Genomic DNA, 13,869 nt, shown 5'->3' with positions numbered 1-13,869 from the left:
TTATAGCATCCAGGGACACCTTAGGTTGAGTTTGGTTGTCAAGAAATGACATCATATTTATAAAAAAAAAAGACTTCATGATGTAATAATTAATTTTTTTTCTCTCTTTTTAAATTTTAAAATTTTTGAATTTTTTTCTCATTTTTTCCTTTCCATTTCTTCACAAACCAAACTAAACAAGTTACCTTGCTGAAATCTCGTGGCATGCAGTAGGAATATAATCCAATTATCTTCATTCGCCATGCGAGACAATGCCGGTAGGCTTATTAGCTAAAGGTTTAAAGAGACATTTTGGAGACATATCATAAAGGCGTTAGGAGTTACTATATACATTCAATTAATGTTAATTATGTATGGTATATAATATTTAAAAACTTTAGTTTTGCATGTATCATATTCTAACACCCCTCCCACAAAAAATAAAAAGTTATATCATAAAGTAAGGAAAGCAGTTCTTATTGGTGCATAAGGACTAGTGGAAACACACGAGGAAGTATATAAAATAATCATTTTTCCTTTCATAAGGATCAGACTAATCATTTTCCCCCTTGTGTAGGGGTGCAGAGGCCACATTTCCACACATAAAACATTTTTCCCATAAAGTATCAATCAAAGCACAATTCCACACGTGCGCAAAGGCTAATGGGAGCACATGAGAAAACATCAAAAGAGTCATTTTTCCTTTCATAGCGCGCAAGGTGGTCATTTCCCCCCTCCATGTGTCACGGCGCAGGATCACACCACCACACAAAAAACATATTCCCCATCAAGTATCGATCAAAATACAATTTTTTACATAAATATCTGAAAAAAAATACTACCTGATCATGTAACCCCTGCACCTATCAATTGATGACCACACTCGAATACCACCCTACACTACACTAGTGAAATCTAGGGCGCCCTCCATGCATGTGACAACATGCACTCTCATTAGCTCTTGTGCTTTCAGAAGAAATACATGACCAAACAGCAATCTCTTACCCTACATATTTAAGGGTGGAACTCAATGAAATAGTAAGATTACTCCATTGTTACATAGTAGCAAGGATTTAGTTATCGGTATCGGTATTGATATCGATATCGATCGCAGCTGATACCGATATGATATGGATCGATATCGGTAAGGATCGGTTATGGATCGGAAATTGTATAGTTTTTCCAGATAGGTCATGGTATAGGCTTGGATCGGCCACAGTTTTTTTTAATCAAAAAAACTCAGGAAAAAAAAAATCACCCATACTCGAGATCTGAGAGCTCATCGATAATACGAGGCCCCATTTGCCGAGCCAGAGCTCCGATCAGAAAACAAAGAGGCGGCGAAGAAACTCCTCACTCACTGCTTCAATCTCGGCATCTCTGCTCTTCCCTTTTCCCTCTTCCCTCTTCCCTCTTCCCTCCCTGTCATCGATGTAGTCAAACTCGTTGTACGTCTTATTTCTTTTCTTAATTCCTTTTTGTTCAATCTCTTTCTCTTAGTATTCTTTATATTCTCACATGCAACCACTACACAGGTGTGAGAACTGAAAACATATCCGACATTCAATTCGGGACTTGGATCGACGTTAACAGAGAAAGGGGCTGTAGAGATGGAGGCGAGCATTATGGATAGGAGCAAGAGGAGATGTGGAATCGGCACTACCTGAGGAGAGGTATTTTTAGATAGAGTTCGCTGTTATCACTCAGAGATTTCTCTCGATTTTGGAATAGGCACCACCGGAGGGGAGAGGAGAGAATCTCCTCTCTTCCGAGCAATTCATTGTCGTCGATCACCATAATCTGTTCTATAGATCGAGAGATTCGAGACCATCTAAAAGAGAAAAGCAGAAATTGCCCAGAAAAAGGAATAGTCGAATTCAGGGTTTCCTTCTCGATATGGAGCAAGAGAGCCAGTCACTGAAAGAATTGCATATCTTTATTCATCCAATTGAACTCTTTATTCATCCAATTGAAATATCTTGCATATTTACTCTTAAGAAAGAAAAATCAACCAATTCCATTAAAAACAGAAAGGAAAAAAGGAAAAATATGAATCCGACGAGAGAGTCATCAATAGCAAGAGAAAAGTATTCCATAAAAATCCAAAACTCCACATGCTGCAAAATATTCTCTCTACTAGAAGTTGTTAATCAGACAAATATTCCATGTGTTTCTCCCAATCCTCCCTCTACCTTGGACCAATTTGTAACGTCGATCTCTTTATCGAGGCATGCTGATACCTAATTAGATATGAATAAAAAATGGGACTCAAACTCCAGGGTTTGCACGGCAGAGCATACCCTGAAATAGCGATCTCGAGCTACTCAAGCCAATGCCAAGACAAAGAGTGAGACGCGTCGAAGAAACTGCACTGTGTAACGGAAGGAGTGATTGGACTCAACGCACCTCCAAAGGTAACCTTAAAAAGGTAAGAGACGAGAAACAAGTTCTAGTTGAAGGAATGGGCTTGCTACTGGGTTTATTCATGGCCCATTTTAGGAAATTGAGAACAGGTATTGAGAAAGATTGACATCCAGATGCCACGAGAAGACGGAGAGGGGCCCAGGGGCTAGAGAGGCCATCCAGCAACACCAGAACTATCGATGGCTGCAATCGTCGCAGGCTCTGCAACCGTCAGCCACCGCTGCAATCGCCCTCTCTCTTTTCCGTTTGTTTAAGTTTTAAAAAATATTTTTTTAACAGATCAGGTCAGATCAGCCGATCCGAATCGATATCCAATACCCAAGACAATACCAATACCCATCCCAGGATCAGTCAGGTATCAGGATCAGTCTCAGCCGATACCAATCCAATCCAACCGATCCGATGCCAATACTTGATTCCATGCATAGTAGTCACGGGTTAGAAAGAGACCCCGCAAGCAAGGGTATACATATATCTACACATATGCTACATGACGCTCCCCAAACTCCGCAAAAGAAAGAGAGAGAGAGGGAGGGGGGGGGGGGGGGGCATGCACTATATAAGCCCCTTCTTTTCTTCTATCCACATAATCAATTAACACATTTCAGGCCAATACATAGCTGAGACTACTCACCCATGGCCAAACAGACTAGTCAACAGCACAATGACCTATCGGCTCACAAGCAACCTAAGAAAGCACACTCAATAGACCTGAACATCTAATCTTTAATTGATTTGGGCCAAAAGAAATATTGAAATTTCAGTCTCATGAATCTAATTTTTTTTTTTTCCACTGAAAGTCTCATGAATCTAATTTATCAAACCAACTACATGAAAAGGAGCTTTAGTGTGTTTCGTTACTAATGCAGATGAAATGAGAGAGAGATTCAAGAAGATAAAATAAAACTTTCCAACAATCACTGCAACCTCAAAAAAACACTTAAACAGAGAAAGCTGTTTACTCATCACAAGCCGAAGAGGTCTTAGGGAGAGCCACTCTCAGTTCGTTAACTCCATGATGGCAGAAACAATGTCACCCTCACAAGCCTTGAGAGCCTTCACAGCTTTCGACCTAGAAACTCCTGCTTGTGTCATCACCAACTCAATGTCCTTGGGCTCCACTCCTGTCTCATCCACCTCTTCATCCTCCTGAGCCATGGCTGAAGACTCTGGCTTGGAGATAACGTGACTGAGATCAGGTGCCTTGAATTGCTCTGCAGCTTGAGTTTGAAGTTGTGAGCTCAAGTCCTCTATCTTTGCCTCGCCAAATATTACATAGGTATCTGATGTTGGGCTCTTGAAAACATCTGGTTTTGATATGACAAATAATATCTGATAAGAATGGAAATTATTTCAGTAAATACCCACAGTAGCATGCATTTGATATCAAGCAACAATAAATTAAAAAGGTATAAAGACGAACATTCTTGCTCTTCTTGACAGTTACACGACTAACACCGGGGATGGGTTTCATTCCAAGCTTCAACATTGCCTTGCGACTCTTCTTCTCACTTCTACTCTGCTTTGACCTACCACTTGCATCCCCATCTTCTTGTCCTGCAAAAACAAGTTAAAACAATATCAAGCAGAGGCATGTGAAAATTAACCAAACCAAAAGGGCAACACACAATTTTGATCCAGTGAAGAGATGCCTGCAAGATGCTTTGGAAGTAGGCCCTTTGAAATTGATGAATCTGACATTTTCAAGGTAGGCCCCTACTAGCCCAGGAGAATCTATGCTGAATAATCACATGAACCATGGGAGAGCAAATTTTAGGTGAATGGTGGCAGCACAGATGCAATCGTAGATTTGGAATTAAATTAATCTGAACCACCCATTGATTTCCTTTCCCCCACTTTTGTCACTGGTTCCTGGATTTTACTGTGAAAGCCTCATGGCTACTCTGAACCCCTCATCTCCCACCACCGTCCCCAGCACCACTCCTTGCATCACCTCACCTACGATGACACGATCACGAATGCTAAGAGGGTAGATGAGATTCCCACACGAACGAAAAAAATGAAATTCAACCAACCCTTTCCCCATCGGTTGTACATTCTTATGATTTGATTGCTATTCATGACTTGGTACGTTATACAAGCCAAGATGTCAAAATAATTTTCTTAACTTAAGATGCCTTTCATGATCCAGCAAAAGAAAATAATGCATTGATAAAAGAAAATAGGTTCAAAAAAATTACAGCAAAATAAATGCAAATCTTAACTTCCTTGACATACTCACCCTCAGCATCATCATCATCCTTGTCATCATCTTCATCATCGTCGTCATCTTCATCATCTTCATCTTCAACCACGGGCTCATCAGGCTGCAACAAACATCAATTGAAATTTTAGTACCAGCATCCAATCAAATAGGCAACAGAAGCATAAAAACATTGGAATTCTCAAGCAACTAACAGAGAGAAGGGTATAGAATCAAGGAAACAATAGGAGTTTGACCACAGCCACACTGGGCACTGTCTGTGTCAACCCTGGCATAGCTAAAGGGTATAGAACCAAGGGTACAATAGCAGGGGTGTGGCTAGGCTGTTTTTGCGTCAACCCTGGCACATAATCCCTCAACTGTAACCAAGCTTAGTTGGTTAGGCTAACTTTATATCAGGGAAAACCAGCCAATTTTTTTGTTTCTCAAATGGGACAAGCTAAATTAAGGCTAGTCCAGTCCAAGTTGGATTGATCCTCTTAACATCTTAATCATGCAATGCTTCCATATCACTGTTATGTAACACAAAGATATAGTTACAAAGATCGTACAAAATAAATGGTTACTATGATATACGAAAACAAAGTAAATTACAAACTATTACATGCATACATCTGACTACATATTACTAACATTAAGCGCGTAAGGTCAGGATCAGACCCGAGGCCATAACCCTCAGCAGCCCAGATGTAATGTCTAGGCCATATGATGTAAATTAACAAATGAATCTGCAAAATGAAGGGAAAAAAAAAAAGCAGAGTCCATGTGAATGACAGTTGTCAAGACCTTGACTAGGACATTGGTGACTTAGATGCCCCAGGAACTGATCGTCTCAAGTGTCATATGCATAGACCAGAACAAGGGGTAAAAAAGGAAGTGGGAGAGAAAAGGAAATTACTAGGACTAACATAAAAAATAAAAAGCGGGAGGGAGAAGAAGAAGAAGTATCAAAACATACCCACAAAATATTGATGGTCTAGGCCTCACCTGGGGCACCATAGCTTCACCTAGACATCAACGGCCGATGGCCAATGCCTTGGCTCACCTTCATGCCAGGACAAACATGGCTAATGGTGATGCATTCACCACCCCCAAAAAAAAAAGGGGGTGGAAGTAAACATTTTGTCATTCAAAAAGGGTTGAGAAGCAAGGGTTAAAATTCTGAGAAAACTGAGAAATAGATGGGAAGTTTTCTATAATTGATTCCCAATGAAGAGAAGGGGCAAGCCCAACACAACACAGGTATCTGGTTTACTGTGACACACACCAAGTCAGCAAGCCATCCTTTGACTTTCAATATCATCATATCAACCATTGATGCCTTTCTAAAACATTCTCCACAGGCCATGTTAGGAAGACATTTCAAGAAGTAACATGAGGGGTCATGCCAAGCTACCCTTGAGAATCAGTAAAAATGTTGCTCTGCAATAAAAGGGAATGAATCAAACACCCCTTTCTTCCCAGTAACAGCAATAGAGTTCTTGGAACAATATCACTTCACAGGCCATGTAAGGAAGACATTTCAAGAAGTAAATGAGACCGCTCCATGAGGGGTCATGCCAATCTACCATTGAGAATCAGTAAAAATGTTGCTCTGCAATAAAATGGAATGAATCAAACACCCCTTTCTTCCCAGTAACAGCAATAGAGTTCTTGGAACAATATCACTTCCTTTGCAGCAGCTTTCTTAAATTGAGGATAGTCAGAATTCATGAACAGCTAGAACAGAGGATCATTCAGCGCAGAAAATTCATAGTAAGAAGACAATTATCCATGACGCCACTTGGTATATTCCATAGTTCTTGTATCAGTACTGTATTGGATGACACAGCAGTATCGACAGTTTATCAGCCAAAAAGTGGATAATTTTTAAAATCATGCCCCCTATACCAACCAATTCCAGCTAGATCAGTATTGGTATCAAATTAGTATAAACCGAGACTGATAAAGATACCAATACATATAACCATGGTATATTCAGCGCATTGGCCAACTGTTTAATCAAATCAATTGAACCCATCAGTTCTACAGCGTCTAACCCAATTCCTCATCATTGAAACCAAATCTAAGAAATGTAAAACTTTACAAATAAGAACTCACGATTCTTTTTTACAAATATACAAGCTCCAAACTGGTTAGCAATGGAACAACACACTCACCAAGCATGAAGCCAACGCCAGCTACACAGATCCCAATTTGGACGATAAGACACATAACATCACAGAGAAAAACTACCGCCACCCAATAAATTATGTAGGAAAATTTCTAAGGAATAAAGCATCAGCTCTTCACCCAAAACATTAGCCTTTCTTTTACCGACACTAATAAATACTGAATTGAATTCAAAGCTCAAAAGGCACATAGCAATGTTCTGACTCCAATACTTATACTAGAACTTAGATCTGACCTTTAGCAAGTAAATCCACGGAAGACATGCTACTACAGAGGGGGTTTTACCCTAAAATCATTAAAGTAAACCATTTGTTCCCTTCTACCAATAAACCTCAAAAGGACCCAACTGGTTCAATACAGAAGAAATACATAGTTATCGAATAAAAGGGGAAATAAAAAAAGAAACGAAGAAGAAACCAGAGTTATAGATGGTTATAAGATAAAAATGAAAAGACTAAAAGGAATCTCAGGACGAAAGTAATACTAGGTTGAACTTCCATTTACATAATGATGAAATCAAACGAGAAGAATCGATCGATATGATTGAGAGATATAGAGAAGCTTACATCGATCTTTTGCTGCTCGAGGTGAGCGGCGAGAAGCTCCTCTTGTGTCTGCGCAGTCATGGCGTCGAGAGGCTCTTCTGAGACGAGAGAGAGACGAAAACCCTAAAAACCCCAAACTCGAACGAAAGCAGTCGTATGAGAGTGTAACCATGGAAAGAAAGGGTTTTATAGTAGGGATGATGTCTTAAATGACGATAATGGATTTCTGGTTTTCCAGAAATGACCCCAACGATGAGTAATTTGGAACTTCAGCTAGATGGGGTAGGGCCGGAACTTCGAAAAAAAGAAGCCAGTACTAGTAAGATTTTCCTTGACGCCTCAACATTTGGGTTATTGGTTGTGTAAATCATATTATTACCAAAAAAAAAAAGGTTGTGCAAATCATATTTATCAAAAAAAAAAAAAAATTTGTTATGTAAATCATAGTCTCTACCAAAAAAAATTGTATAAATAATAAGAAAGAGATAGGCACATTGTCTGCGTGCAACAAGTTCACAAGCTGCATCAATTGAGGCATAGGATGGGGCATCATACAGGAGAGTAGGGGTGTCAATCGGTCGTTTTCAATTAGCTTCAGTTTGGTTTAGCCGGTTTTGATGTGAGAATTAGTGAAACCAATACATGAACCAATAAGGGTGCATCAATTTTGATTCGATCTCAGTTTGGTTCGAGTTTACCATGTAAATATATTCAATAGTATGAAAAAAATTAATTTTTTTTAGGAAAATTATCTTGTACCACCCCTTTGTTTAAAATTTATCTGAGATACCACCCTCAAAAGTCAAATATAGCAAATGCACCCCTAAAGTCTAACATCGTTAGTTTACAAAAGCAATTTACCTTTTTGACCCTTTTTGACCCTTGAACAAAATACGAATAAAGTATAAAGTATGATGATTTTGATTGAACCCTAGAAAGAAGCCCCTGCTTCGCTTCTTCTCAAAGAGGCGATGGCCAGGAGTCCGACACTTGACGGCCAGCGATTGTAGGAAACCAACCATTGACAGCAAGCAATTGCAGGCGACGACCAACGATTGCAGGCGACGACCATTGACGGCTAGCAATTGCAGCAGCCAGCAGTTTGAGGATCATTGTGTGATCATCGAAGGAGGAGCAACCATTAACCAAAGGGGTTTAGGGAAGAGCAACCACTACCATCAACGTTGAAGTAGCAGTGGCCGAATGTGGTATTGAAAGCTCTCTATTAAATTTTTGGATTTTTATTTTAGATTAAAGAAAATAAGAAAATATGGGCAGCATATTTTTCCTTCTCTGCTGCGCACCATTACCAGGTTTATTATTTGAGATACCATGAGGGTGCCAGGTTCACCTTCCTCTTGTACTTGAGCTCTATAGCACTAAATGTTTTAGGGCTTGGAAGGAAGTCCATTGCCCTTCACATTTTCTCACATCCTCAATATTAACCCCTTACCATGTAATTAGGATTTCATTATCTGAGATACCATTATCAGGTTCTTCTCTTGTTTTTCCCCAATTTAAGATACCACCTTTAATTTTGTTACTCTAATGGAATTGTTTTTGCAGGTGAAATATGTCATCATCAAGGAGTGTTAATGACACCAACAACTCCCTAGGTCCTCTAAAATATTAGAACTTAAGGTATGAATGTCAAAAATGGCATCAGTGAGAATTTTTGAGTCCGTTTGGAATACGAACAAACTATATTATTGTTGCCCAGAGTTCCCAGAAGAAGGTTGTGGATTTTTTAGTTGGTGTGAACCTGCAGATGCACTAACTGGATGTAATGTGATTAGAGAAACTGCTCCAACAATTGTAGATGTTGGTAATGTTCAAATGGAGCAAATGATGGAAGAGTCCAAAAAACTTAGTGAAGAGATCCGCAGTGTGAAGAATACCCTGAATTTTATGAGTCATGTTGTAATAGTTTTATCAATGGTGATTGTTGTGTATTGTATGGATAAGCTAATATGACAAAATTGTATGAAATCCTTTTTAATGAAATGAGGTTATTTGGATCTAATGATTTTTCAAGTGTATGCTTTCAAATCCACTCAAAGCTTACCTATCAAATGGCAATAAAATCTCAAGAAAAAAAGAGGGGGGTTGTAAATAACATTACAACCTATCAACTTCCATTCAAACTCATAACAATAGGTCCACCTTCATCCATAAGAACCTAAAAAACACACCCAAACTATCCTGACACAACAAGTCCACCTTCACACATCAAGACCTAAAAAATCCATTCACATGAATATGACAATAATTCCAACTTCAAACAAAATGATGGTAACTCATTGTTCCACCAAGACTTTAAAAGACAAGTACTTTCTTACATATCCACACAAAGTATTAAATAGGTTCCAAATAAGCCCCACTAAGACTTAAAAACTACAAATTCTTTCACATCCATGATGATATTACAGTCCAAAGTATCACCACCACCAAAAATGACAAATTACATTAGCACCTAATTTTTTCTTCCACTATCTCCTTTCTTACTAGCTCTCTTTGCTGCCATCAATGTTGCTTTCTTAGTCATTCTCTCCCTTTGTCTTTCTTTAACACTAGATTGACTTCCTGTTGTTGTAGCTTGTGATCTAGTTACCATCTCCAAACTGGAATCTCCACCTAGGTCAACATCAGAATTCTTCCTCTACATATGAAGAAATCATATACATAAACATCCACATGAATTAGTTTCTATCCAAACCATAAGACAATAATTAAAGTGAACAAAATTAAAACATGAAATTGGGCCTTAATAAGTATTTAAATTCCTTACCTTCAAACCACCTCTTGGTCTAGATTGTTGCTTCTCCTGTTGATCTACATCTCTCTCGCAAGTCCTCTTATTATGCCATTTTCTTTTGTATATCTCACACTGAACCATATAACTTTTCTTTCTAAGATCTCTAGGTGCATCCTCACCAGGTTCTCTTTTCCTATTTTTTTTAGGTCTACCTGGTAATCTCTTCAATGGTGGATGCTGCCATACTTCATTGGCATCACTCAAGTAGTCCACATTTTTCAAATCTGGAATAGGATGAATCATCTCTCTATGTGACAATCGATATTTTTCTACAATGTAAAATGGGTCACAATAGGATTCAACATCACCTCTTATGAACTTGATGGCTGATGCAGCATGTCTACAAGGGATTCCTGTTCCATCCCATTCCTTGCAACAACATGTCTTGTTCATTAGATGCACAACCATTCTGGACCTCCCATCTATGACCTCAAACTCTTCTGTCCCTAATGGAATTGCATTACAAAATCCTGATTCATCTATGATCATGTCCAATTTCTTCCTTATATTTGGAGTTACCCTGCCCTCCATAGTTGCTGCTTTCTTGTATCTTTTATCTAGCCTTCTCATTAACTTACATCTAAGTTCATCAACTAATGTCAAGATAGGCTTACTTCTCAGCTCTCTGATCCAGTTGTTGAAAGACTCTGTCATATTGTTTGTGACATGATCACTCTTCGCGCGTTTATCAAATGCATGCCTAGACCACATTGAGGGATGATTGCTATTCAGCAACCAATCGTAAGCTGCCTTGTTCAACCCCTTAATTTCCATTGTCTTGTTGAAGATGAACTCCTTGGATGCTTTACATGCAACCCAAAATTGGGTCTTCAATAACAAGCCTGGGAAGGATGCCTTAAATTTACTGTACAAATTTCTGCAACAGTTTCTGTGATGTGCACCTGGAAATATTCCGGATATAGCATCTGCAAGACCCTACAGAAAGCATACAAATGTCCATCATTATAATTGAAATCCAGTTAATACTAGAGTAATAGTCAATAAATTGAAGAATCTTACCTTCTGTTTGTCAGACCCGAAGGTAAGCCCTATGTCACAGTCATCCAGCCTCAAGGCAGCATCCAAACAATGTAAAAAAAAAGTCCAACTATCCTTGTTCTCTACTTCAACAATACTAAAGGCAATCGGATATATGCCATTGTTCCCATCAACTGCAATTGCAGACAACAGTACACCACCATATCTACCCTTTAGATGACATCCATCTAGACCCATAAAGGGTCTACATCCATCCAAAAATCCATTCTTACAAGCTTAAAGGCACACAAATAATCTCTTGAATTGTGGGTTTTTAGTGAAGTCATGTCTCTCATAGGGTACCAGTTTGTACACAGTACCAGTTTGTACACAGTACCAGGGTTATGCCTTCTTAACAACTAACCATACTTGGGTAATTTTGCATAAGACATGTCATAGCATTCAGCAACCTCCCCTCTTGCCAGACTACGAGCTCTGTAGCATTGTAACCTCTGTGCTTCAAAACCATACTTTTGGTGCAATACTGCTCTCATGATCTTGACACTCATGTTTGGCTCTGCCTTAAGCATAGGTCCCAGTTTCCTTGCTATCCACTTGTATGTAATGCTCCTATCTTTTGTGGGGGGATTGGAGCATGTATGTGATGGACCTACTGACTTGATCTTGAAATTTGCTTTATCTTTTGTAAGAGATGCATGGATTCTCCAACTGCAACCATCACCTGTACACAGAACAGTAAATCTTGTTTTTTTCATTTTTTGTCCTCAAGATTTCAAACCCTTCTTGTATAACATAATTATGCAAAACGGCCCTAAAGTGGTCAACATCATAGAAAACATCTCCCTTTTCTAACTTCACTATTGAATCTGAATCAATATTATGTTCTCTGTCATGTGTGCCATGATAGTCATCAGAGTTGTACCCTGACACATCTGAATCATCAGAATTGTTATCTTCAAGTTGAGAATTACCATCAACATCCACTTCATCAGTATCCATTTCACCACCCTCATCATAGTCAGATTGACTATCTTCTGATTCAACATAATCTTTGTCACTATCATCTTCACATTCACCATCACTATCACTTTCAGATGACTCAGAAATGATATGAGGAGTTACTATCTCATCTTCACAACATTTGAGGAAGTACCACTTCCTCCAGCAGATACAAAACTCCTACTGACAGTTGATATATTTTCTCCAAACTTTGACCTTGCCCCAACATTACTGGCACTCAAATTCTCTATCCTTGCAACACCAGAACCACATCCAGTTGCACTACTTGTAGCTGTACCTGTACCACCACCTCTTCTTACAGTACGCTTACTCGGCCTGGAACTCCAGTCAGTGACCCTTGTAGTGTCATTGAGATGGCCCCTGCTTTTGACGTCCAATATGGGGATCACTTTACCAGCATAGCCATTGATGGTGTAATTATCCATTGTGGTCTTACTTACAGTCAGGCCATAGACACATATAGTGATAGTAGAGTCCGGATCCACTACAACCTCTTCATGTCTTCCATTGTATATGTAGTGTATTCGAAACAGATTGTCCATTGGTTAATCAACAACACCCTGTTCAATAAAGTGGACAAACAACATATGATAAAATCCAAACACAGGCTGGGCATGGAATGTAGGGAAATGCAGGGAAAGATTGAAATTTCAACCTAAGATTTATGCCTCAAGAATTTCATTGCAGGGAATGCACTGAGGAGTATCATATATAGTTCATAACTAAAGTCATTTATTCTCAATAAAATGGAACTCCAAGGATTTTGAAGGAACTTACCGATATGAAGCCCTAATTCGAATGTGGGAGCTGAATCCCTAATTCGAGTGTAGAATCCCCAAATTGATTATAATAGATCAATCATCAAGATGAAGCCCTAATTTGGAACATTGGGGAGCTGAGGCCCTAATCGAGAATTCCTTCTTCAATTGAGAGAGAGAGACCAACTGATTAGTAGAATGGGGGACTGAAGACTGCGTTCCCTGTTCTGTTCCACCAAGACCAGCAGCCAGAGATGGAGAAGAAGAACGAAGAGACGGTCATTGCTTCTGAGCGAGACCAACCAAGTAGAATGATCTCACCACCTAATCGAGAATTGCTTCTAGTAGAATGGCGAGACCAACCGAGTAGAATGGTGAGACGAAGCCTGCGTTTTCGTCTAGCAGCCAGACATGGAGAAGAAGAAAGGCAGCCGAGAGTGGGAAGGTACCTGCTTTTCTCTTCCCCTAAACCAAGACCAACACACGAGAATAGGAAATGAGATGGGTTATTAATCACGAGGGTAAATTAATAAGTTTACCCTTGAAGGGTAAACTTGTCATTTAAAAAATTACAAACATGACACATCATCACTTGACGTTTGGGAGCTAACGGATTGGATTTAAGAGAATTTATTTTTATAAAAAAGGGGGTATACATGTTATATTTAACTTTTTAGGGTGGTATCTTAGATAAATTTTAAAAATAAGGGTGGTACAAGATAATTTTTCTTTTTTTTAATATGAATTGCATATTACTATCTAATTCTTATTGGGTTATATCAGTTTTTGTCCGATTTTTAAATTTGATTTGGTGTTTTGTTGGTTTCAATGCTGTCCGATTTGATTTCAGTCTCACAAAACCCCAACCTAATCCTATAAGTTCATATCAGTTTTGATTTGATCTGGCTCGATTTTGTCAATTCCAACTAGGTT

The 13,869-nt window shown here is 38.9% G+C and overlaps 2 protein-coding genes and 1 long non-coding RNA gene across 4 annotated transcripts; 1 reads left to right on the top strand and 2 right to left on the bottom strand.

Annotated features, from left to right (window-relative positions):
• Positions 1-1,288: 1,288 nt before the first annotated feature.
• Positions 1,289-1,948, top strand: LOC122085523. Its single transcript, XR_006142143.1, has 2 exons — positions 1,289-1,427; positions 1,515-1,948. It is a non-coding gene; the product is annotated as an uncharacterized LOC122085523 (long non-coding RNA).
• Positions 1,949-3,010: 1,062 nt separating this feature from the next.
• On the bottom strand, positions 3,011-7,522 carry LOC122087519 (nascent polypeptide-associated complex subunit alpha-like protein 1). Its single transcript, XM_042656676.1, has 4 exons — positions 7,366-7,522; positions 4,646-4,730; positions 3,827-3,960; positions 3,011-3,735 (listed from the first exon to the last, which is right to left on the bottom strand). The coding sequence occupies exons 1-4, from the start codon at positions 7,423-7,425 to the stop codon at positions 3,403-3,405; spliced, it is 612 nt and encodes a 203-aa protein (XP_042512610.1). The 5' UTR covers positions 7,426-7,522; the 3' UTR covers positions 3,011-3,402.
• A 2,098-nt stretch (positions 7,523-9,620) lies between these two features.
• Positions 9,621-13,411, bottom strand: LOC122086418. 2 transcript variants are annotated; one of them, XM_042655215.1, is made up of 5 exons: positions 12,956-13,411; positions 11,180-12,738; positions 10,468-11,095; positions 10,133-10,383; positions 9,621-10,003 (listed from the first exon to the last, which is right to left on the bottom strand). In XM_042655215.1, exons 2-5 carry the CDS (start codon positions 11,393-11,395, stop codon positions 9,818-9,820), a joined length of 1,281 nt encoding a protein of 426 aa, XP_042511149.1. In that variant the 5' UTR covers positions 11,396-12,738; positions 12,956-13,411; the 3' UTR covers positions 9,621-9,817. The 2 variants fall into 2 exon arrangements, with proteins under 2 accessions (XP_042511149.1, XP_042511148.1); XM_042655214.1 differs by having other exon boundaries at positions 10,133-11,095.
• Positions 13,412-13,869: the final 458 nt, after the last annotated feature.

This window comes from Macadamia integrifolia, chromosome 8, assembly GCF_013358625.1.
Source record: "Macadamia integrifolia cultivar HAES 741 chromosome 8, SCU_Mint_v3, whole genome shotgun sequence".
Classification (NCBI taxonomy): domain Eukaryota; kingdom Viridiplantae; phylum Streptophyta; class Magnoliopsida; order Proteales; family Proteaceae; genus Macadamia; species Macadamia integrifolia.
The sequence above is the reverse complement of the archived record's forward strand: the minus strand, read 5'-3'. Positions and strand labels throughout refer to the sequence as shown.

Excerpts from the sequence above, each read along its gene's own strand:
- LOC122087519 (XM_042656676.1), bottom strand. The coding sequence starts at position 7,425 with ATGACTGCGCAGACACAAGAGGAGCTTCTCGCCGCTCACCTCGAGCAG. Across the intron at positions 3,961-4,645 it reads GGATGATGATGATGCTGAGG|GACAAGAAGATGGGGATGCA; the intron begins GTGAGTATGTCA and ends TTGTTTTTGCAG. Across the intron at positions 3,736-3,826 it reads CTGTCAAGAAGAGCAAGAAT|ATATTATTTGTCATATCAAA; the intron begins GTTCGTCTTTAT and ends CATTCTTATCAG.
- LOC122086418 (XM_042655214.1), bottom strand. The coding sequence starts at position 11,395 with ATGGGTCTAGATGGATGTCATCTAAAGGGTAGATATGGTGGTGTACTG. Across the intron at positions 11,096-11,179 it reads TCGGGTCTGACAAACAGAAG|GGTCTTGCAGATGCTATATC; the intron begins GTAAGATTCTTC and ends TGCTTTCTGTAG. Across the intron at positions 10,004-10,132 it reads GACCAAGAGGTGGTTTGAAG|AGGAAGAATTCTGATGTTGA; the intron begins GTAAGGAATTTA and ends CTTCATATGTAG.